This window comes from Pogoniulus pusillus, chromosome 13, assembly GCF_015220805.1.
Source record: "Pogoniulus pusillus isolate bPogPus1 chromosome 13, bPogPus1.pri, whole genome shotgun sequence".
Taxonomy (NCBI): Eukaryota; Metazoa; Chordata; class Aves; order Piciformes; family Lybiidae; genus Pogoniulus; species Pogoniulus pusillus.
Genome location: NC_087276.1, coordinates 7,633,831 through 7,658,519, shown reverse-complemented (window position 1 = coordinate 7,658,519; position 24,689 = coordinate 7,633,831). Strand labels below are relative to the sequence as shown.

The 24,689-nt window shown below is 42.8% G+C and overlaps 1 protein-coding gene across 34 annotated transcripts in view; it reads left to right on the top strand.

Annotated features, from left to right (window-relative positions):
• The window catches only part of DLG1 (discs large MAGUK scaffold protein 1), a 196,023-nt gene that overhangs the window by 132,047 nt on the left and 39,287 nt on the right, over positions 1 to 24,689 (top strand). For all 34 annotated transcript variants that reach the window (XM_064152849.1, XM_064152850.1, XM_064152853.1 and 31 more), the window contains 4 exons: positions 152 to 296; positions 10,567 to 10,693; positions 13,144 to 13,300; positions 14,417 to 14,519. In XM_064152849.1, coding sequence (XP_064008919.1) covers positions 152 to 296; positions 10,567 to 10,693; positions 13,144 to 13,300; positions 14,417 to 14,519 — 532 coding nt within the window. The remainder of the gene's footprint in view (positions 1 to 151; positions 297 to 10,566; positions 10,694 to 13,143; positions 13,301 to 14,416; positions 14,520 to 24,689) is intronic.

The window sequence follows — 24,689 nt, the reverse complement described above, 5'->3', positions numbered from 1 at the left end:
TTGAGGTCATTTGCTTTTAAGCCCAGTAAGGGCATGATTTAATTTGTGGTTCAATTTGATGGAGTGAAAACAATTGATATTGTGAGGGAATTGTCCTGTGAAAATACAGAGTTTTCTCTGTTGAAAAATTGTGGGTTTTTTTCCTCTTCAGGTGAACAGTGTTTGCCTAGAAGAAGTTACTCATGAAGAAGCAGTGACTGCCTTAAAAAACACATCTGACTTTGTTTATCTAAAAGTTGCAAAACCCACCAGCATGTTCATGAATGACAGTTATGCCCCTCCTGACATCACAAACTGTAAGTTGAGCTTATCTTTGAGATTTAATTATTTTCTCCTTGAGAGTTTTAATTTAATCCATTTTTATTGTTCAAAGAGCTTCAAGCGTTTTAAAATTATACTGTGAGAAAAGTTGATATAAGAAAACTGATAAAAATAATGTGCTGAAGAGAATAATATCAGTGAAGGGCTCTTAGTGGGTTTCTATGGCTGATGTGGCCTAGTCCTAATGATTTCTGGTGGCTTGCTGGTGAGTACAAGGAGAACATGGGCCTTGTTCTCCTGAAGGCTGTGGAGAGCAACATAATGCACTGTGTAGGTGTTCAGTGTCCTGTGAACTGAGTAAAACCAATGATCTATCAGGTAGAAGGCAGTGATATTCTGACTTAATTTTTTTGTTCTGCTTCCCTCTGTTATCATAAGCTGGACTGGGAGGAGGAGAGGACATACCTTGGCCACACATGTAGGCCTGCTTTTGGCCCTTTACTGTCTTTCCTTATAAGATTCTTTCCATCTGGCTGCTGTCCCTGTAAGTAGGACTTGAGAGACAGTGGCTTTCTGTGCAGTCCAGTACCCTGTCCTTTGTGTGAAGTGGCACATCTATCCACTGAGAACTGACTAAACAGTCTTCCAAGGTATCATGTCTCTCAAGCTCCAGCACCTTCTTTTGGGAGCCTTTCCCTTCCTGCTGAAGCCTTTTGGAAATATCACAGGAGATTTCCTAGATTCCAGGTGTCTATCTTCTATCCTTTCACCAGGTTTGTGAGCTCGAGTGTCTGTACTTCTGAGCAGCCTTTCTGCTTTTCATTGTGTTTAGTTGCAGTTTTAACCTTCAGTGCTGTCTGAAGTTATTTTTTGTTGTTTAAAATGCTGTTTCTGTTAGACTTTTTGTTGAGAGTTAACCAAAGAACGCTGTACTGCAAAGCACTGGGTCTTTGAAGCTTCACTTGTCTGCTTTTCCTTGCAGCAGGAAAGCCTTGCCTACCAAAGGCTTCTTAGGCTTGTCTCTCTCTGTTGTTCAAAGTGCAGCTGCCACAGAGAGACTGCTGCTTGAGATTTACACACAAAATAAATCCAAAGGTCTTGCTTCAGGTGTTTGATGACTTAGGGAAATCAGTTGAATCTTTTCTTACATCTTTCACTTGTAAGAAACAGCTGCATATGACTAAGATGCTCCATGCTTTTTTTTCTAGTACAGGGAGGGACAAAAGCTTTTCCAGTGCCCCTCAGTATTCTCATATTTACATTGGAAAATTCCAAGGGAGATAGCAATCTCCTTGAAGTGTTTTAACTTTGCAGCTAGAAAGCTCCCACTGTCGGTAATCAGCTGCTCCATTAGATTGAACTCATACCCAAAAGGGGGTGTACATAGTACTCTAGAAGCTGATGCTTTCAGGGCCACCATGTCAAGGTTCATGTGCACATCTGTGCTTATCTCAGATGAGATTTGCAAAAATGTTGCTGCATTTAGCAGATCAATACCTGTCACAGGACCTTTAGGTTAGGTGCTCTGAAGAGCTTTTCCCAAATGACAGATAATGAAGAAGTGATTTCTAGGAATCACCTGGACTGTAAGTCAACATTGAAGCAGTTATCAGTCTTCTTTACCCATTCATTCATGATCCTCCTTTTTATTTCTGCCCATCAGAATTCTTTCATCCAGGTTGTCAGAAGTTCAAGCCCATCATAAAGGAGAAGTAATATGTGCAATTCCTTTCACTGCTGAACCTTTTAAATCCACATGTTAGAAATGATGTTAAATTGTTAGATTGCTCTCTGTGCTAACTTCTTGGAAGGTGGTGGTGCACTAAAATGTCCAGAAAACATCAAATTCCAAATTTGGCTGTCTTTAAGCTTTAATTTTAGGATCTGTTCTAGTTTAATTATAGGACTCACTCAATTTCTCAATTGATGAGAACTTAAAATGCAGAGCTAAGCATACTGAAGAACCAGGTCCACAAATTTCAGTGGCTAGGTTTCCTGTAAAGTCTGTTTTCTTTCAGAACCTGTATAGTAAGAGCTCCAGACAAAAGGTGGTTTGATGGTGCAGGAGAAGGGATGAAGGGATGAAGTAAGACAGCATCCATATAGATAATTAAATAATTTGATATGTCTTTGGGGTTGTTGCCTTTGAACCAAGGGATGTTGGATCAAGAGGTTTGTAAGGTTCTGATGGATGGCAGTATTTACTAAGGACAGTAGAAGTCCTACTAACATTGTGTACCTAGGGGCTGAAAATTGACCTCTGTCATTTAATTTTCATCAGAGAGAATGCACAGCTGCTGGCTGCCTTTGGAGGAGTTAATGTTGTTAAAAAGCTGGGGCTGTCTGAAACCACAGCATTTAGCAGGGAATCAATGTGGAAAAAGTAGCTCATGGATGTGTGCTGTAGCTGTAGAGACTGGTGTGTGTGTGTGTGTGTGTGTGTGTGTGTGGGCAATGAAAGCTTGACCACAGCCCTTAAGTCTGCACTACTTGATTACTGTGCTAGTTTCTGTTGTTCTGTGAGGTGTTTATTTTTAACCTTTGAAGTGTGGACTGCTGATTTAAACAGTTTTTAATCTGCTGATTTTCAGTTTTGGACTCAAGAGGAACAGAGTTAATGACAGACTGTTCTTCCTGAGCACACTGCCATTTCAGTCCTGCTCTCCTGTGAGCATCCAGTGTGAGACACTGAAAACCAATTATTTTCTCTATAGGAAACATGAAAATTCAGCAAGCCCCTCTCTGTCCATTGTATGCAGAGGAGCAGCAGCACTGTAGGTGCTATGGTGCTGTGGACCAGTGACACCCAGCTGACTAGCACCATTGGCAGATACATGGATTTCTTTGTTTGATAGTCCTAGCTATTTGTCATATGTTGGTAGGGAATGTCAACTGCATCAGCAATCTAGATATACATGTTAGTTACTAAATGGTTCCTGGGATAAACGTCTGGTAACTTGTTGGTATAAATGCTTTTACAGTTGTTCACAGGAAAGTCCTGTGTGACAAACCTGGTGGCCTTCTATGAACAGGTCACAACATTAGTAGATGTGAGGTGAGCAACTGATGTCCCTTACCTGGACCTGAACAAGACCCTTGACAGCGTCCCACACCACATCCTGGTCTCCAAGCTGGTGAAACATGGGTTTGATGGATGGAACACTAGATGGATAAAGAACTGGCTTGATGGTTGCACCCAAAGAGTGACTGTTAATGGCTCCACATCCAAGTGGAGGCCAGTGACAAGCAAAGTGCTTCAGGAATCAGTCCTGGGACCAGTCTTGTTCAACATCTTTGTTGGTGCCATGGACAGAGGCATTGAGTGCACCCTCAGCAAGTTTGCTGATGACACCAAGCTGTGTGGTGCAGCAGACAGGCTGGAGGGAAGGGATCCATCCAGAGGGAACTGGACAGGTGGGCACAAGCCAACCTCATGAGGTCCAACAAGACCAAGGGCAAGATCCTGCATCTGGGTCAAGGCAATCCCAAGTACCAATATAGGCTGGGCAGTGAGTGGCTGGAAAGCAGCCTTGAGGAGAGGGACTTGGGGGATGCTGGTGGACGAGAAGCTTAACATGAGCCAGCAGTGTGCACTTGCAGCCTGGGGGGCCAAGCAGAGCCTGGGCTGCATCAGGATGTGTGTGGCCAGCAGGTCGGGGGAGGTGATTCTCCCCCTCTACTCTGCTCTACTGAGACCCCACCGGGACTACTGCATCCAGTTCTGGAGCCCTTATTACAAGAAGGATGTGGAGATGCTGGAGCATGTCCAGAGAAGGGCCACAAGGATGCTCAGAGGGCTGGAACAGCTCTGCTGTGAGGACAGACTGAAAGAGTTGGGGCTGTGTTGTGGAGGCAGGGAATTAATGTGGTTGAGTCAGGAATATATCTAAAAATATAATTATTTTATTTTCCTGAAACCCACCCCCAAAACTATATACAGAAATTTAGTTTAGTTTTAAGTAGCAGATTCAGTTTGATTGAGAAGATCTTACAAGGATACCACAGGTAAATTTGGAAGTCAGGAGTTGGAAAAGGTTAAGCTACTAAACATAGCATATTATTGATCAGACTGAGCCAAAAGTTTACTCACAGGTGAGCCAGGCTGTGTGAGAGAAGGGGTGGGCCAGATGCCTGTCTGTTTCTTCTCTTTCAAAAGACCTCCGAGGCTCGTTAGGCCTACCAAGCTGCATAAAGGGGGTGCTTATGGTGGGGAGCTATCCAAAGCAGAAGTGGTCCTGTCCCTCAGGAGCTTGTCCTTTGGAGCATCAGGGGACCCTTTCTGCAGGAACTCTCCAGGCAGGGGAGAACTCCCCCACAGCAAACTGCTGGCTAAGCTGTCAGCCCATGGCTTGGATGGCAACACTCTGTGCTGGGTTAGGAACTGGCTGGAGGGACGGACCCAGAGAGTGGTGGTGAATGGTGCCAACATCCAGCTGGCAGCTGTCACTAGTGGAGTCCCTCAGGGATCTGTGCTGGGCCCCATCCTCTTTAACATCTTCATAGATGATCTGGATGAGGGCATGGAGTCAGTCATCAGCAAGTTTGCAGATGACACTAAGCTGGGGGCAGATGTGACTGAGTTGGAAGGCAGAAGGGCTCTGCAGCGGGACCTTGACCACCTGGACAGATGGGCAGAGGCCAATGGGATGGCGTTCAATAGCTCCAAGTGCAGGGTGCTGCACTTTGGCCACAGCAACCCCATGCAGAGATACAGGCTGGGGTTGGAGTGGCTGGAGAGCAGCCAGACAGAGAGGGATCTGGGGGTGCTGATTGATACCCGCCTGAACATGAGCCAGCAGTGTGCCCAGGTGGCCAAGAGAGCCAGTGGCATCCTGGCCTGCATCAGGAATGGTGTGGCCAGCAGGAGCAGGGAGGTCATTCTGCCCCTGTACTCTGCACTGGTTAGACCACACCTTGAGTACTGTGTTCAGTTCTGGGCCCCCCAGTTTAGGAGGGATGTTGAGATGCTTGAGCGTGTCCAGAGAAGGGCGACGAGGCTGGGGAGAGGCCTTGAGCACAGCCCTACGAGGAGAGGCTGAGGGAGCTGGGATTGGTTAGCCTGGAGAAGAGGAGGCTCAGGGGTGACCTTATTGCTGTCTACAACTACCTGAGGGGAGGTTGTGGCCAGGAGGAGGTTGCTCTCTTCTCTCAGGTGGCCAGGACCAGAACGAGAGGACACAGCCTCAGGCTGTGCCAGGGGAGATTTAGGCTTGAGGTGAGGAGAAAGTTCTTCCCTGAGAGAGTCATTGGACACTGGAATGGGCTGCCCGGGGAGGTGGTGGAGTCGCCGTCCCTGGAGCTGTTCAAGGCAGGATTGGACGTGGCACTTGGTGCCATGGTCTGGCCTTGAGCTCTGTGGTAAAGGGTTGGACTTGATGATCTGTGAGGTCTCTTCCAACCCTGATGATACTGTGATACTATGAACTCTAAGGCGGGAACCCCAAGGCGGGCAGCACCCCAATATTTATACCCTTCCTAGACAAAGAGCCAAGCTACCACTGCCTAGGCACGAAGAGCACAGCCCATCCCCAGCGCGATTGCAGTGCGGGCACTGCATGGGCACCCCTCGTGCCAGAAGGGCCCTTTGCTGCCCCCTTCACGCCTGCAGGGCAGGGGCGGGGGAACAGGATTTTCCCGCCTTTTCCTCTCCAAACCACAGAGGCAGAGGAACTTCAGGGTATACTGGACTGCAGGACAGGCTGCTCAGTCTGCAGAGGAGGAGGCTCCCAGGTGACCTTCTTGTGGCCTTCCAGTATCTGAAGGGGGCCTACAAAAAAGCTGGGCAAGGACTTTTCAGGCTACCAGGGAGTGACAGGACCAGGGGGAATGGAGCAAAGTTGGAGGTGAGGAGATTCACACTGGACGTGAGGAGGAAGTTCTCCAGCATGAGAGTGGTGAGAGCCTGGAGTGGGTTGCCCAGGGAGGTGGTTGAGGCCCTGTGGCTGTAGGTGTTTAAGGCCAGGCTGGATGGGGCTGTGGGCAGCCTGCTCTAGGGTAGGGTGTCCCTGCCCATGGCAGGGGGTTGGAACTGGCTGATCCTTGTGGTCCCTTCCAACCCTGACTGATTCTGTGATTCACTTGAAATACTGCTAAGAACACCTAGAACTCTCGATTTTAAAGCACCAACGTGACTTGTACAGTGCATATTGTAGGGCATTAGAGTCAGAAGAGTGTCTGCAGAGCTTTGGAGACTTTGCTTCCTGTACAGGCCTCCTTTGGAGAGATTTTAATAATGCACTTTTGACCTCCAATCAATTTTAAAGCAGTTTCTCTTTCTGGGTGTTGGTGCAGTGTTTCCACATGGCGTTGAGAATCAGCAGTTTCCTCACCAGAGACATCAATGCCTTATCATCCCTTACAGGGTATAAATAGGGGTGGGTTTGGAAATGGAATTGCCCCTTGAGGCTCTTTGACTTTTCCTGTCAAAGCAAGTCCTTTTTATGCATGCAATTCTCTTCAGCCAAACCACAGTTCCTTTATTCTTTACATCAGTAATAATATTTACTTGAAAGCAGAAGTTTAGGCTTGATGTTGCATTCAGGAAGTGATGGCTTGCCTTTTATTTCTGTCATGTTCCTCATGAATATTCTTCAGATGTCATCTCCAGCTAAAACAGTTTTGGGAAAGGAGGAGGAATGTGGTTTTTTTGCAGGAGCTCCATAGAGAGCTTTTTTACACCTTGCTTCCACAGTGCTAAGAATACCAGCCTAGAGAAAGGATCTGTCTTTTCTAAGCAAGTGGCTTATGTAGAACTGGTTGAAGGGAAGAAGTCAGAGTTGTGGTCAATGGGATGGAGTCTCTTTGGAGGGTTAGTCAGCAGAGTCCTTCAGGGGTCACTACTGGGACCAGTACTGTTCAATATATTCATTAAGGACCTGAATGAGAGCCCCCAGAACAGTCAGCAGGTTTGCTGCTAGCACAAAACTGGGTGGAGTGACTGACACACCAGAGGGTTGTGCTGCCACTCAGTGACATTTAGAGAGGCTGGATGGAGAGCTGGGCAGAGAGAAATTTAATAAAGTTCAACAAGAGTCTTGCACCTGGGACAACCCCATGGATCAGTGTAGGTTGGGGACTGACCTGCTGGAGAGCAGTGAAGGGAAAAATGACCAGGGGCTCCTAGTGGATAGAAGGTTGACCATAAGCCAGCAATGCTCTGGTGACCAAGAATGCCAATGCCATTCTGGTGTGTATTAGAAGGGCTTGGTTAGTAGGTCGAGAGAGATTCTCCTTCCCCTCTACTCTGCCCTGCTGAGGCTGCATCTGGAATATTGTGTCCAGTTCTGGGCCCCTGAGCTCAAGAAGGACCTCGTGGTCAAGCACAGACGCACAAAGATGATTAAGGGAATGGAACATATTCCTTATTAGGAGAGCCTGAGGGAGCTGAGGCTCTTTAGCTTGTAGAAGAGGAACCCGAGAGGTGACCTCATTAATGTTTACAAATGTGTGAAGGGTGAGTGCCCAGAGGAGGGATCCAGGCTCTGCTTAGTGATGCCCAATGACAGGACAAGAGGCAAGGGGTGAAAGTTGAGGTACAGGCAGTTCCATATACACATAAGAAGGAATTTTTTCAATGTGAGGGTGATGTAGCAATGGAACAGGCTGCCATGGAGAGTTGTGGAGTCTCCCTCTCTGGAGATATTTAGGACCTGTCTGCATGTGTTCCTGTGTCATCTAATGTAGGTGATCCTGCCATGGCATGGGTGTTGTACAGGATGATCTTTTGAGCTCCCTTCCTACCCCTAACCTTCTGTGATTCTGTGAACATAATAAATGATGTAGCCAGTGCTGACACAGAACAGCCCACAGGTCTGAAGTAACTAACTGTTATATTGCTTCATAGCTGAGCTTTAGTGATGGGAATAATGAACACGAAACCTAAAAAGCAAGAACATGTGTTAGATGGTATGTTTGCTTCTGATCGTGATGCAGTTTCTGAGGAAAAGCAAAATATTTGTGTACAGAAGTAGCCCTTCTTTTTTCAGTTATCACTTGCTTTTAACAAAATGAGTTACAATGACATTGGAAATGCATTGTTGCCTCTAACTACCTTCCCCCCCCCCCCCCCCCCCCTTTATTTTCCCTTGAAAACCAAATACTCTGGTGTGGTTTGCTAATCGTTGTGACAGTCCTTTGCCAGGACTCCAGTGTGGCTAAAAACAAGGCTGGCAATTGACAGTAAACTGTCCAAATCTGTTACCAGTGCCTAGAAGCTCCATACTGTGCCAGGGGCAGAAGTGGAGTCTCCAGCCTTCGGATGCTTGCAGGGAGCGTAAGGATTGAAATGCGGTGGACATGGGTTACAATTGTTCTAAAAATGGCTTTAAGATTATTTGTCTGGAACAATGCCTGATTATTAAGGAATTATCAAATATGAATGCTTTTGATCATTTGGCTTTAGCAGAAGCAGTGTTCTCTTGGCTGTAGACCTGATGAAACTAACTTGAGGAAGCTTCCTTCTGTTTGTGTTGTACAAGGGGACAGACTACCTCTGGCACTCAGATTCTGAAACTGCTTTGTGAATTCAGAGTTCTGCTCAGTCTCAGACTAGGGCATGCAGCTTCCTGAAAGCTGGTGTCTCTGTAACAGACTTATTTTATCAGCCAGTGCTTTTATACTGGTGGATTTCAGTGCTTGCTGAAACACTGAAAGAACTCTAATAGTGTGGCAAAGCTTTAAAGTAACACTCTGGTAATCGGATATAATACCAGATGTTCTACACCAAGCATTAGGGTACTGTAGGTGATTCCCTGTCTGGCTCAGTGCCTCCTTATTAGAGTATTGATCAGGATAAGACAGTGTTGATGTGATACATACACTCCACGTGTGGTATTGACTGCACAGAGGTTTGTTTAATAGGAATCTGAATTAATACAGAACCAATCCAGCGCAGGTTGAGTGATTTGAAAGCTGGCTATTTAGCAAGCCATATGAAAAATAGTCTTGATGAGGTTTATATATGATACAAACGTTCTGCTAGTGGTTTAAAAGAGGGGGAAGGGGAAAAGGAGAACATGCAGATCACTTCTGCAATCTGTCATGTCTATTCAGTGAAAAAGCTTTGGGTTTAGTGTCAGTCCTCAAAGGCCAGGCACCAGATGAGATATAGCAAGGGAATTAGAGCAAAGGGAGTCTGGCAGTTTTAATACTGTTCAGTCTGTGAAGTGTCTCCACCTTCCATGTGTAAGAATCAAAGCCTGCAGCGTCTACACTGGGAAAAGGATTTTCAGTTGTAGAATATACACATATAGGGCAGTTGGGCTGGGTGTTTTCCAAAGGTCCCTTCCAACCCTTACCACTTGGTGATAGTCACACTCACTGTCTCCTGTTACACTATGCCTGGTGAATGGCCACTGAAAATTGATGTTCCTAGCTTGGAAATGCAGTGCACCCTTTTATTTATTACAACAGCTCTCCTGGAATTGTGGAATATTTTCCATCAGCTGAAGTCATTAACATGCTACGTTTTCTGTAATGTGTGTGTTGTGGTTCAGGTAACTGGGTGCACAGGATTCACAGCCAGTTATGGGAGAGGTTAAACTGAACCCTGTGCTTTTCTGTGTATCTGTGAATAAGGCAGCTGACCCTTGCCACACGACTGAGGTTTTTTTACACTAGGTTGGTTATTCCTCTCAGTAAATCGATGGCTCTTATCTTGAAGAGTAGGAGTTGGAAAAATCCTGTCTTTGTGTTCCCATGTGTGCTGAGCACATCATAGTAGCATCTCTACCAGCCCCTGTGCTGTTAAAGATACTTTTGCTCAGTGTCTAAGAAATGAACCATCCATCTCTCTTCAGACTTAGTAATCAAAAGGCCTCTGATGTGTTCTGGAGATGTTAGGGTGCTATGCTTCAAAGCATTGAGAAGAAAGAGGTAGGCAACATGTTAGTTTGGAAGAGGTGTAACACTAAATGATGTATTTTTTGCTGGTGCTCTTGACATAGTCATGTTAAGAAATGGAAATTCTTACTTGATTTTAGTCAAGTTAAAAGACAGCTTTAAAAACAGATAAAGCACCAGACTGTCCTCACGGGCTTCAGCTGTCCAGAGTGGCTGTTTCTAAAAAAGGGTTTTTTGAAACTCAGTCCAACTGAAAAGTTTTCTCACTGACTTGGTGTGAGGAAACTGGGTGATGTGTAGCTGTGAGACAGTATTTTAGAACTGTGATATTTTTAATGTATCATTAGGAGGAGTGTATTTTGGTTTTAGAAGGTAGTACTGACAAGGCTTTGTTTTAGTTCCTCCAGCTCTTATTTCTTAATGCCTTAATACTTTGCTTTTTTTTTTTCCTCCCACTCTTTGAAGCTTATTCTCAGCCAGTGGATAACCATATCACTCCTTCTGCCTACCTGGGACAGACCTTGCCCCCAGCATCACCAGGGCGGTACTCACCAATTCCCAAGGGAATGCTTGGAGATGATGAGATTACCAGGTAACAAATAACCAGAGCTACAGGTCAAATTGGTTAACCAGGGAAGCTCAGAATACATGTTTATGGGCAAAATGCTAGAGAATGCTGTGTTTCAAGAAATAAGTGGTTGGCTTTTAACACTAGTAAATGTTATTGTAAAGTGAAAAAGACAGATGTACTGATTTATATATGCACATGTACATATAATTACTGACTCCAGGAATAGTATTAATATCAGAATACCTTGTCAGAGTGCTCCATGAGTTGACTGAAGTTTCAGGGTGATATTATGAACAGACTAGAGGTTGCTTCTTGCTTTCTTAATTGTTATTAATGCCAGCAATAATGTGGTTTTTTTTTGTTGGTGGAGGGTTATTTTTCTCTTGTTTGGATTTTTTTTTTCCTTTTCCCCACCCTCCCTGTTTTTAATTCCCTACAGATAAGCATTTGGTTTGATTGATTTGTAAATCCAGTAAAGGCTAGAGAACTTCTAATCCTTTCCCATTACCAGACTGTTGATTCACTAGATTGCATTAATCTTTAGTTCATCGTTGCTGATAAAGGGAAGCTCTTCCAATTCACTGCCCTTCTGTTCTGCAAGCATAGATATGTCGTAGTACATTTTCAGTATGGTGCTGCTGAATTCTGTGTCATATCATCATCTGATATGGGTAATGTCACTCAGTTTCTAAGACAGGGTCTACCCAGAATGGAAAGCAGAGTGGTGTGAGTTGGAGAATGATTTTTAGTCTATTGGAAGCTAGGATATATCTTTATAGTTATTTTGAACTTGGAGCTAGGTGGGCATATAAGCTGAAATGGTTCTGGCCTGCTGATAGCATTGTTGAACTTGCAGTTTCACAGTTTCCATTTCAAACTACTCTAAAATGAAGTTTCCTAGGTTTCTTCTGAAATGCAAGAACTGTTCAGAGAAGCTGTTAGGTGATTTGTTTTTTATTACCTTCTCATCTTCCACTGTTGCCATCACAAAAAGAGGTTTAGAAATTGTGAGTTGCATTTATAAAACAATGCACATTGCTGTTCTCAAACTGCACCATTTTTGTTAATGTGTTAGTGTGATCCAGACCAATATATGTAGGTTTCTACCATGTCAGCAGGTTGTAAGAAATGGTGCTTTGAAAAATGAATGCATGTTCAGTCTGGAGAAGAGGAGGCTCTGAGGTGACCTTCTTGTGGCCTTCCAGTATCTGAAGGGGGCCTACAAAAACGCTGGGCAGGGACTTTTCAGGCTATCAGGGAGTGACAGGACTAGGGGGAATGGAGCAAAGCTGGAGGTGGGGAGATTAAGACTGGATGTGAGGAGAAAGTTCTACAGCATGAGAGAGGTGAGAGGCTGGAATGGGTGGCCCAAGGAGGTGGTTGAGGCCTCATGGCTGGAGGTGTTTAAGGCCAGGCTGGCTGAGGCTGTGGGCAGCCTGCTCTAGGGTAGGGTGTCCCTGCCCATGGCGGGGGGGTGGAACTAGATGATCCTTGTGGTCCCTTCCAACCCTGACTGATTCTGTGATTCTACAAATATGACATTTGAGAATTTGTCACTAATGAAGTGATTTTCAAAAACTGAAGTAGATGATAGTTGATGTGTTTGTTTTGGAAAAATGCAGCTTGTCAGTTTGTCCTGAATTAATAATTTATGTCTCACAATACCTAAGAATGTCCATTAATTGTTCTTTAGTGCTCTCTAGTGATTTTTCAAATGCAGTACACAGGTGCTTTGCTTCATTAGGAATGTCTGTTTCTGAAATAACTTTTGTTTCCCTTGTGTTGGGTTGAGTAGCAGATGAGTCGTGATTTGGAAGGAGTGTTTCTGCATTAGAAGTTCACTGACCTTATCAGTTGACTTGATCTTAACTTCATCAGTTAAGATCAAGTTTTCTTTGTCATCCAAGTCAGGAAGGGATCCTGTAAAAAGAATGGAACAACTTGGTTTAGATTTAATTATTTCAGTTGCAGTTGCTGCAAATAAATTGCAAATGTATTTGAAAATGCCATGCACTGTGATTCATTTACCTTTTCAGAGGGCTTAGGCATATGTTTTTTTGGCTTGTGCTTTGTTGTATTTGGTGGTTGGCCAGCTGGAGTGATATTAAAACAGTAAGAACATATTTTTTATTCTAGTGCTTCCATCAGAATGGGTTCTTAAAGTTTCAGAAAGGGAAAGCAGTGTTTTGTTGCTCACTGTTATGTTTAGATAGAATAAGGGTGTGGGCTGCGTTGAGGCCCTTGAACAATATGGGAAGTGTTAAGTGATGACATTTAGTGAAGAAGAGGATTGTGATGTATTAAGGATTCAGAATACATATATGCAAATGAACTGTTTAGTTTGCCTAAGAACAAAGAGGGGATGCTAATATCTAAACTTTCAGATCTGTCTCTCTCATAAAACTTTGCTTTTCTAATTGTTTTGCTTTTACCAGTGTCTAGTGACCAAGATATTATTTTCCTTCATTCAGGGAGCCTAGAAAGGTCGTCCTGCATCGAGGATCAACAGGTCTTGGTTTCAACATTGTTGGAGGAGAAGATGGAGAAGGAATTTTCATCTCTTTCATCCTTGCAGGAGGGCCAGCAGACCTGAGTGGAGAGCTCAGGAAAGGAGACCGTATAATTTCTGTAGGATTCCTTGCTTCTTTTATTTCAATAGCAACAAAAATTTTCCCCTCCCCAGATTTTAATGCCAGTTAATGATTTTTATGAAATGAATATCAATAACTGAACTTAATTTCAGACAATGGAACAGCTAATACACTTTCAGAATGTCTTGGAGTCCTTCAGTCTGCCTCAGTTTCTTATCTGTAACTTGGTTAAAATAACACTTCCCTATCTCAGCAGCGTTCACTGAGAACTTCTACTTGTCTTTGTCTAGTAGCTGGAGGCCTATGTGAGTCTAAAATGAAAGCATGCAGGCTTCACAAATAAACCTTCCTATGAAGTGTAGACAATACTTGGCAGTATTGTCTAAAATTGGGTGTTAAATGTATTACTAGGCTCAAATAGATCTATCTCATATCAGAGTACTTTATCTATACTGGTACTAAAAGTCATAAAGATTTTGTGTGTTTCTTTGTGAAGTAATTTATGGAGAATCATTTCTTTATACAGTTAAATTGTAATTCATTAGTAATTTAAGAGGAATGTTTTTTCCTCTTAAATTTTTGGGTCTGCTGCTACCAAATAGCTGGTATTAAAGTCATTTTAAGTTGAACTGCGAGATTTGCCTTGGGATTAAAATATGACATTTCTACCTCAGTGGGTTTTTTTTTTCCTAATGCTATTTTGAAATCTGCTGCATTGAAAACAAGGTTAGACCCACAGAAGGTGGAGTCTGCCACCACGTTAAACATAAAGGTCTGTAGTCATGCTTTGGCCAAGGAGATCCCTGTTACAGAGAGATGAGGTGAACCATCACATGAAGTCACATTCTTTCTCTCTTGAAAACCAAAAGGTCTTAAGAAAATTGAGCTAGTGAATACAAATTCCTTAAGTGATAAACTGTGATGAGTATAGTGCTTTTTAACAGAGGGGTGGATATGAGACAGGATTTTGGATTTCAGTAAGTATCAACAATCTCTTTGTATTAACTACTTGTAATACTGGAAACAAAGAAACCTGGCTTGGAAACTAATTTGTGTCCAGGTAGATTTTTTGGGTGAGTTTGTGTTCTGTGATGATAAACACCAGCATTTATTTTGATAAAGAGGTTTGGTTTTTTTTATATATCATTTGTAGGTGAATGGAGTAGATCTAAAAGCAGCAACCCATGAACAGGCAGCAGCAGCCCTGAAGAATGCAGGCCAAGCTGTAACTATTGTAGCTCAGTACCGTCCAGAAGGTAAGAACTCACTTCCACAAGCTGAAGCTCTGAGAACGGTCATCAACAATGTCCTCCTACCTCACCCCTCTTTTGAGGAGAGAAGAAACAAATAATGCAGTGAATGTTTACCATACCTATTAGCATAACTACAAATGACCAAATATGCAAGCGTTGGTGCCCTAACTTGCTGTGTTTCTTGCTCTGATCATGGTTAGGATTTTGATTTCATCAGTAGATGTCAACACTGCCACAACATGAAAATGAAGCTGGTAAATCCAGCATTTAGTAGAAATACCACATTGTTACATTTTAATTTCACATTTTTCTTCACTTTTTCATATGGTGGCTTTGTTTTTCTTATTAATAGAAGGACAAAAGACTTCTTCAGGTTTTTGTTGCTGTGTTTTATACTGAGCTGATATTTCTGTTTATCCAGCAATTTGTTAGTGTCCAGATTAGACTGCAGCTGATGCTGATTAATCTTCCCTGTGTGTTCTGCAGATGCCAAATAATGCTACATCATCACAATACTCACATTTGTCCTCCAATATTTCTTCAGCACATTTCAAATGCCTTTGTCTGTTTGAGACTTAATAATTCAGCGGTCTCAAGTTCTATTACTTAGAGTCTGTAAGCCTATATCTTACTCTCTGTGTATACAGTAAGGCATTTTTTATGTTGTATTATGAACTCTGATCAGTAGCTTTCTCCAGTGTTGCTGAATTGAGTGGCCCATCACTAAATCTCTCTTGCAGTGGTTGTCTGCTTAAACTTTTCCTTTAACAGTACTGGGAGAGGGTAAGTGTAGGTGTTTGTCAGGACTGGACACTGAGCAGGACTGCTGCCTTAATTTGTTAGGCAGCTGACTGCAACACACTTCAATTCCTTATTTCTTCTCTTCTGTTATGTTTCTTTTATCCTCTCCTCCACAAGTCTCTGAAAGACTAGCTTTCACATTCCCCTCTACTTATACCACCGTTATTGATTATCTCCACTGACCCAGGAACTCAGTCAGTGGTAAGGCCAACTAATTAGTCTGGTTCGTGATCAAATCAGTACAGCCAGCTTAAGTGTTCAAACCTGTGCTCTCCTCAGAGAGTGTGCATCCTTCTCACGTGTTCAGTCTATAGATTGTTCTCTTCCAAGATTGATTTTCTTAGACATCCTTTTAGAAAGAACAATAAGATCAGTGTTGGTTCTGGAATATTTGCTTTGCCTTTTTGTCAGAGTTGTCAAGTGTTTCTGTTCATCCATGTTTGGCTTATGCCTGTGCTTAGCTTCTCAAAGTTGAAATAGATGGATCAAATGGTTACATCTTACTCCATGCATAGGCATCTGTTGCCTCAGCAAGAAAGAAAACTTGTGCTTTTATTTGCCCATCTGTTGGCCTTTGGAGCATCTGGCTACTTTTTAGTTCAGACAGGATGTTCTTGGTCACTATTTCTTCTGCTGTAAATGTATGTTGAAAAGTGGCTCCTAGTAGTAGCTCTGCTGGTAGAATATGTCCAGGGCACAACCATTTCTGGGTTTTTTCCCTCACCAAAAAACATATCTAGATTTCATGCAAAAGGAGCAGCTTTTTAGTCCTTTTTATTTCCGGGATTCAGGCCTTAAAAAGAAAATAATCCCTTCATACTCTGAAAGTCAGAACTCCTTTTCCTTTTACAGTCAAAGAACTAAGCCTTTTGCATCAATCCCTGCTCTTTCTGCATGGGAAATAACAGCTTTGTCTATTACCACTTGTCCAAATGGATAACTTATTTTCTTGAAATGTGCGTTACTGAGATGCTTGACTGACTGATGGAACTTGGAGGCGTTGTGCAGAGATTTGCCCAGAGCGACATACACTGCTGCCTCTTAGAAATCTTTCAGCAACTGTCGCTTGTAGCCTTCAAACCTAGAGCTGTACACATCCCATCGTGATTACTGAAGCATTCAGAGCAAGACTGCATGCAGTTGAGCTGTATTGAGAATGCTGTTCTCAAAGAGGGTGTGGATGAGAGGGTGCATGTGGGAAGTGTTACTTGAATGATCCTAGGTTATGGGCAGACATCCTACACATGAATCAAAGGATTTGTTATTCATTTTTTCAGGTGCTTGGTCTGCATGAACATCTTTCCTTCTGAAATAGTGTTTCATATCTCCTTCAGAGTGAAGATGTTGGAAGCATGTTAGGGTTTACTCTCTCCCCTTTTGAAGTATGCAGTGGTGGAGAAGTGTTAACTAAGAAATTGAGATACATTGTAGTTTGGAGACAAAGTAGTAATTGACAAGTGGCCAATCTATCTCCAGAGGGCTCTAGTCCCTAATGTCTGAGTTTGTTTAATATCTCTGCCTGCCTTTTTCTTACTCTTTGTAGAAAGAGATGTAATGGAACTCAAGCTGTCAGCTTCTTGCAGGTCTAGTGTGGGAGGTAAATTGGATCAGATACTCACTGTTCATCTGAGGGATGATTAAAGAGAATATTTCCTTAAAGGTTATTGTTTGTTTATTATCATAGGAAAGCAGTTTGAGGTTTCACTTTCCAAATAGGAAGTATCATCCAAGTGATTCAGTATACTTGACAGAAGTGCATGTGTTCTATGATCATATTTCCTCAATTACAGCTGCAGATGGTTGTGTTTTTCCTTGACTTCAGTAGGCAATTTAAAAATAGGATGAAGGACAATGGTTTTCAACTGAAGCAGGGCAGTTTTAAGTTAGTGTGATGGTTTAGGAGTTATATTTACAGCATAGCACAATTTACAAGCATATATTTACAGTTATATACAAGCTAAAAGTAATACAGGAACACAATACTCCCTTCAGAAATCAGAGTTCCCAGGAGAGGCTCCCAACCACCCTTCCACCTTCTTTCCGCCCCTCTACCTTATCCCAGAGTCTGCCTTACATGCAGGGTGATCTGTGAGGATCGGCAAGGGGCTGGGGGGAGGTTAGAAGCAGAATGATTAGTTGGGTTGCACAGATCCTAGCAGAACAACAGAAGCCCAGGGAGAAAAACACAGACACCAAATTCCAACAGACAGAATTGTCTTATTTATGTTTGTGTCCTTGCTTTTACACATCTCAGCAAAACTAGGAGTGCAGTAGACATCACCATTGTTTTCTTTTCACAGCCTATAATCTGTTTTTTTCTCATTAAAATATTCCAATTAGCCTCAAATCAGCACAGCTAGACATAAGGAAGGGGTTCTTTACAGTGAAATACTGTAACAGGTTGCCCAGGGATGTGGTTGAGGCCCAGTCCCTGGAGACATTCAAAATCACACTCAGCATGGCTCTGGGCAGCCTGAGGTGTCCCTGCCAACTGCAGAGGGATTGGTCAAGATGACCTTTGAAGGGTCCCTTCCAACCAGTGCAATCTGTGAATAATACATATAAAAATATGAAGTGTAATACATATGTAAAATAGTTTCTGCTTCTTGTTTATGCCACTCAGAAAGCTAGCAAGTATTAAAATGAAGAGTTCACAAAATCATTGGTGTTTCTGAAATGTCTTCATAAAGATGAAGAGCATCAATTCTAACTGCTTGTACTGCATATGGGTTTCATTTATCTTTTTAAATCCATCAGGGTTTTGTAAAATATGATGATAGCTGGGCTAGAGGAAGGAGATTATAGACAGCCATCAGGATTCATTATAACTGGGTAAATTAAATTCTGTACGATAGGAGCATTTGGAAGACATTTGGGACCAGCTGACTTCCCTCTCTGTGGCTGTATATGACAGTTTTTACATACAGAGTTGTGGTAGGGAATGCTAATTTATGTTTCCACATCCTACCACATTATCAGAAATTTCCCATTGGTATTTCTCCTCAGATTTATGGGAAAAGAGGATTTTTGCAAGCAGCCGTCTCCTGGAAAAGCCTGAGTAGGCTGTAGAATAATTAATTTTGGGGAAACTCCTGTAATGGAGTATCTGTGATATCCATACCTCTCTTCTCAAATCCATGGTTTATCAAGCAGTAATCTCTATGGATAATATCTACATCTAGTAATAAGCAGCAAAATATAGAAACATTAATTGAACTGAAAGAGAAGGTCCCCATGGTCAATGCTACTTGCAGTCAATGTGCCGCTTGCCCAGTAGCTGGGCTTAAGGAGCTCTTTCTGCTCTGTGGCAGAAGGCAACAGAGAATTACCAAGAGGCACTGAAGCATTTGCTCATGAATTATTCTTACCCACTCGTGGGTGCCAGCCACAGTCCAGAGAGTGCCCAAATGCTTTCAGGGGACTCTGTCTTGTTGGACGTTGAGGCTTGAAATCTTCCTGGCTTCTGGGGAAAGGACACAGATAATCTCTGACCTTGTCTCCTGGCTTCTTCTGGACCATCTGTGTATATGTCCAGGGATTCTAAGCAGGACCTTCAGATGCAGAAGGCAGATGTGGTGCAGTCTCAGCACCATGTCACGCTGGCCACACGGGACAATTGCGTGCAGGCAACTGGGGTTTGCTCCTGGTAACTCATGGCAGTGGAGTTTAGCAGGCAAGCGATAAGGCAGTGCGCAATAGCAGCAGGGCAGGGCACAGCAGAGACAGCACAGCAATGAGCAGGGAAGCAAAGCAGTGAAGCAAAAGCAGGTTGCTCACCTGTGTATCTCCTTCTGTCAGTGTGGGCCGAGATTAATTGCCCTTTGGACACAGAATGGCCAATCAGGATGGCAGTTAGCCAAACCATACCATATTAGGCAAAGCCATAGGCTCACTTTTCCCTAATTTGGGAAAGGCACAAGCCTTGCACTCGGCAGGCACAAGCTAAGGGCTCTGGGCAGGCCAGACTCAGTGGCTCCAGGTTTTTTTGTGTCCGTTTCCCCCACTTGCCTCTCTGGTGGAGCAGAAAAAGATGCCTAGGCAAGGCAGGACATGGATAAGCCTATTTTGGACCTATCAGGCCTACCACAACAATGGTTAAGTGATGAGATTAGCTCCGTGTTGGTAGGTGGTTGGGTGGATCAGTGTAAGACTAAGAAATATGGAGTCAAAACCTCAAGACAAGATTTAAAGTTGCTTTTTTTTTATAGAAACTCTTCTGAACTTACATTATTCATGTAGATAGGTAACACATTTTCCTTTCAGCTTTATTAAAGCAAGTAAATGCTTCTCTGTTGCAGAATGTATTCTATTTTCGTAGTTCAATAAAAACTCTTACTTTGTTAGGCAGATTTTTAGGTGGATTTTCATGTTTTGGTTTGGCTTTGGTGGAATCTATTGAAAATAAGTTCCAAGTGTGGCAACTTTGCAGTTTTCATTGTGTTGACCTTATAGCAAACAACGTGTGATGGTTTGGGTGTTACCTGGCCCCCCACACTTTGGAAATCACCCAGACTAGACTCATCTGGCTCTGGAAATTGGAATGAAGCTTATATTTATTTACAGCTTAGCAGAATATACAAGCAGGTATTTACAGTATATACAGTTAAATACAGAAACACAACACCTCTCCCAGAAACCTGAGTCCCCAGGAGGGGCTCCCCACCACCCTTCCACTTTCTCCCACCCCTCTCAACCTTACCCCAGTCCCAAGGAAGAATGGAGGTTCAGCTGGGGGGTTAGGAAGCAAAGTGGATTAATCAGAGAGATGACAGAGAGGCTGGAGAGAGGAAAAAAATACAGTTCTGAGGTCCCCAGCAGAAGAAACAGTAGTGCCTTATCTATGTTTGGATTCTTGTTCTTATACCTCTCAGCAAGCCTATGAGTGAAGTAGCCATCACTCTTGTTTTCCTTTCACAGCCTGCAATCTAGTTCCAAAACATTCTAGTAGCTTCAAACTAGCACACAACTCCAAAGGAAAGCAAATAAGAAGGGGAAAGGGAAAGATCTTTCCATTTCTGTCACTTCACCTGTGCCCTGTTTTCCAGGGGAGTTTTAACAGAATAAGGAAGCTCTGGGGGACAGCACTTTCATGTATTTCAGCTATGACTGAGCAGTGTGTCTTGAAATAGATAGTAAATTTTCTGTTTGTAAAAACCCAGCCAGTGCTTTTGCACAACGCTGTTTGCAGTATTTGTTTTGTATCAAGAGGGTAAGTTTCCCTTGCTTTACAGCTGAGAACGTTGGCTGCCTTAATCAAACTTATGATCTTTTGATCATTACATTCCAATTTAATAAAATGAGAAACCCTTCAAAAAATAATTAAAAATAAACTAATTACCCTGGTTTGGAGTAAATAGTCCCAAGTGTTCCAAACTTCTATTCCTACTTGTTTTGTACCTGATTCTACTCATTTGTAAGTAATCCAGCTTAGTCAATTAAAATACCTTTAAAATCAGGCCCATTAAGATTAGAAGAGTTCTGCTATATATAGTTTGGCTAGAGGCTAGAAAGCAGCTTACACGTCTTGAAATCCTTTAAAACCTCACTCCTGCTCTTTAACATAATAAATGGAGTCGTTTGTCTTTCTTTAAGAGCAGTTGAGTCTTCTACGAGTTGTCAACTGTGTGGTAAATCTCCCAACAGCATTTTGGGTAGGTTCACTCCAGCTGTGACTGGATTGTGTCTCTTTCTGAGCTTTGCAGGCTCTGTGGGACGTGTTCTTAACTAAGTACAAATACAGTTTTTCTAATCGGGTTTGAAATTCTGCAGCCCAGTCTTTCAAGTGATTACTGAGGCACAAGCTCATTACACACTAGAGTACTTGAAAGTCATTAACAGTACGTGGGAGTGCATTGTGGTCTCTCAGGTCATATTAATGTGAAACACGAAGCAATGACTTCAAGTAATACCTCCTCAGACTATTTATGGTGCTCCATTTATGATTTCATTTTAATAGGTAACCTGTTTACTAGTGGTTTTCAGTGGTTGTACTAAGCATAGTCTACTCCCATCTGAAGTCAATACTACAGTGTGTAAAAAAGGTGTGCAAAACATGATTGGTGCCTGTGAATTTATCAAACATGAGTATGGTTGATCGAGGGATGGTAGTAGTACAGGACTAGAAACTTCAGTCACCTCTATGCTGTAACAGTCCTGCTCAGAAGCTTAGACTGAAAACAAATAGGTCAGTGCAAGATCAGTGTGATGGTTATTATCAGGCTCTGTTTCTCAGTTTATGAGGCACCATGAAAAGGAAAGTTGGGTATTCTGAGAGTGAAGAAAAAGAATATAGCAGCAGTTATATAACACTGTCAGCACCAGAGTCCTGCTTTGACAGATCCAACGTGTCCTGCTAAAGAGGGCTTTCCGCAGACAGATGGGAAGAGGGAAGCAAGGAACACACTTTTTTAATTGAAGTGAACTTTTTCAGCTCTTCATGGATTCAGTATATGTAAGAGTCTCTGCTTCTTGGAGCTGTGCTGCCATCTGTTCCCTGCACACACATCCATGCTTCCATGAGCTGCTTTTCCTTCTGTGCTGTTTGCTGAGTTTTCCGTCCTTTGTTGCAGTCTTCTGTTCTTTTGCCCTGCTTGCAAAAATCTGTGTTGCAGACCAACTTAATTTTTGTCATGGCCTCTTTTTTGTTCCACTCTTCCCCTGCCTATGTAGATTCTTCTCCATGTATATGTGAGTATCACTCTCCTCATGTGTCACATCAGATAGGCAGTTCAGCAAAGTCTCACTGGTCAGACTCAGCTTCTGGAGTTTTTACTTCTGTTGAAGCAAACTTTGTCATTGGTAACATGACAGTTTCCCAGGTTAAAATCATTTTAGGAAGGAGCTCAAGAACAGAAGACTGTGTCATGGTTTCTTAATCTTTCTTCCATCTCCCTCCCCTTCCCTCCCTTTTTTTTTTTGGTCTGTTGCTTTGCAATACATGCAGAGATGAATTACAGCAGATTTATTCTGGTTTTGCACCATCTGCTTATCCAGTATAATTTTAAAGTTTAAACTTGAGTCCAGATGTATCCATCCAATGTTCTTAACAACTGATTATGTGTAAACCTCAGTAGGCTTTGGGATTTTTTTTTCCTTCAGTGGTGGTGGGGTGCTGTTGGATAACTGCCATGAATTGGAGCAGCAGATGCTTGCACTGCTTCAAGCTCTGTGTTCTGATAGCAGGTACTACTCCCTTCCTGCCCCTAAGTTTATTGGAAACTTTTAAGAAAATGCTAGGCAAAAAGAGAAACCATTATTTTTACAGTCTTGCTTTATTGCATTTCATGTTAGCCTTGCTGCCTGTTATCCTTTGTTTGAGGTATGATAGCTGCAGCTTTCCTAAAATCCAGAGCATTAGAAGAGGTCCTGAGTCCCATTCGCTGCTGTTTCATATATATCAGGTTTCAGATCCCGGTCAGATTTACCTGAAAGGATTGAGGATTTGGATTGGGTGTTTTGGTATTGCTTTGGGTTTGGTTTGTTGTTCTGTTTGTGTGTGTTTGATTTTGAGGAAGGCAGAGTTACTTCTTCCACCACAGCTCTTATTCAAATACTGTTTCAGAATCTCATTCTTTTGATAGCTTTGGAAATTGGAAGTGTATTTGTAGGTGAAGTTCCTATGAGCAGCCTGCATTAAACTGAGTTGTGCTTTTTTTGTCCTTTCTGCTTGGTTACCTCAAATACATTATACCACAAAGCAATCATATTCCTCCTCAGCTCTTCATTTCTCTTTAGCCAGGGAAGCAGACAGTCCTTTGTACTTTTTTCACTGGGCCTGTTCCAGCTTCAAGTTTCTGGAATGCTGAAGTGGTGTAATATAAAATTTTAGAGAAGTTTTCTTTGAATTGCATGGATTTGTCATGCTTAGCCTTGTGGAATTCTATTTTACTGTTCACTGTAACTCAGGGGAAACAATATCATCAATTGTGTCATACCCTGCATGTGCAACATCATGCAGAGCCCACAAGAAACGATGAGATCAGAAGGAACATTCTCTAGCATTTGGGAGAATGTGGTGACGAGAGAACTCAATCATAGAATCAGTCAGGGTTGGAAGGGACCACAAGGATCATCTAGTTCCAACCACCTTGCCATGGGCAGGGACACCTTACCCTAGAGCAGGCTGGCCAGAGCCTCAGCCAGCCTGGCCTTAAACACCTCCAGGGATGGGGCCTCAACCACCAACCTGGGCAACCCATTCCACCCTCTCACCACTCTCATGGTGAACAACTTCCTCCTCACGTCCAGTCTGAACCTACCCACCTTCAGCTTTGCTCCATTCCCCCTAGTCCTATCACTCTCTAGTAGCCTAAAGAGTCCCTGCCCAGCTTTTTTGTAGGCCCCCTTCAGATACTGGACGGTCACAAGGAGGTTGCCTGGGATCCTCCTCTTCTGCAGACTGAACGGCCCCAACTCTTTCAGTCTGTCCTCATAGCAGAGCTGCTCCAGCACTCTGATCATCCTCGTGGCCCTTCTCTGGATGTGCTCCAGCATGTCCACATCCTTCTTGTAATAGGGGCTCCAGAACTGGATGCAGTACTCCAGATAATCCAGGCATACAATGAAATTCTGTAAACAGTGCAAGTTCTTGAGAATGGGAGTGGAGTTCAGATATTTACTAGTACACCCATTTAGTTTCCACAGAGATACATGGATGTATGGACCTGCTAGGAAAAATTAGGGATTATGTAGCACTGATAAGAAGATCTGCTTATCTAAGGGAGGCTTAATTGCTGAAGGGAAATATCACTCTGTGCTTTCCTAGTTCTCATCCCTAAATGCTTGCTTTATTATCATTGTGAGAGACAAGTGTTAAGTGAAGATCATGTTTTTCATTTCATTAGTAGTTTTCTGCTTTTATGTTATTTCAGATAGGTTTCTTCTCAGGTCATCTGTCTGTTACAGCTATTGTACAAAGTTTTTCCTTAGTGTAGATTTGATGCTACTTGTCTGTAATTTGTTTGGTTTGGGGCTTTTTTACCTTTTCCCATTTAATAAGTGGTATGGTAATACTGCAAGGATTCATTACAAGTATAATGTGTAGGTAGTTTTCTAATACTTGTGTAATGAAATCAAATTGTACACCTGGGCACCTCAGCTGAGTCTCCAGTCTTGCTGCCAGCTTTTGGCTAGTGATGTTCTCGTCTTTTAGAGCACATAAGATGGAGCAGCTGTGGATGATCTCCTGACTGCTGACCTACTGCTCATAAATGGCATCACTCTTCTTCTGTTTAATAAAAGATTGATGATGCTAAAAGTAGTTGATATCCAACTCTTTTTAATCACAGGGATAAAATACAACCTCTCCTAGAGATTATCAGAGCTCACACTGCTTTGTAGTGCCAAAGGTAAACCAAGCCTAACTACTCAGCA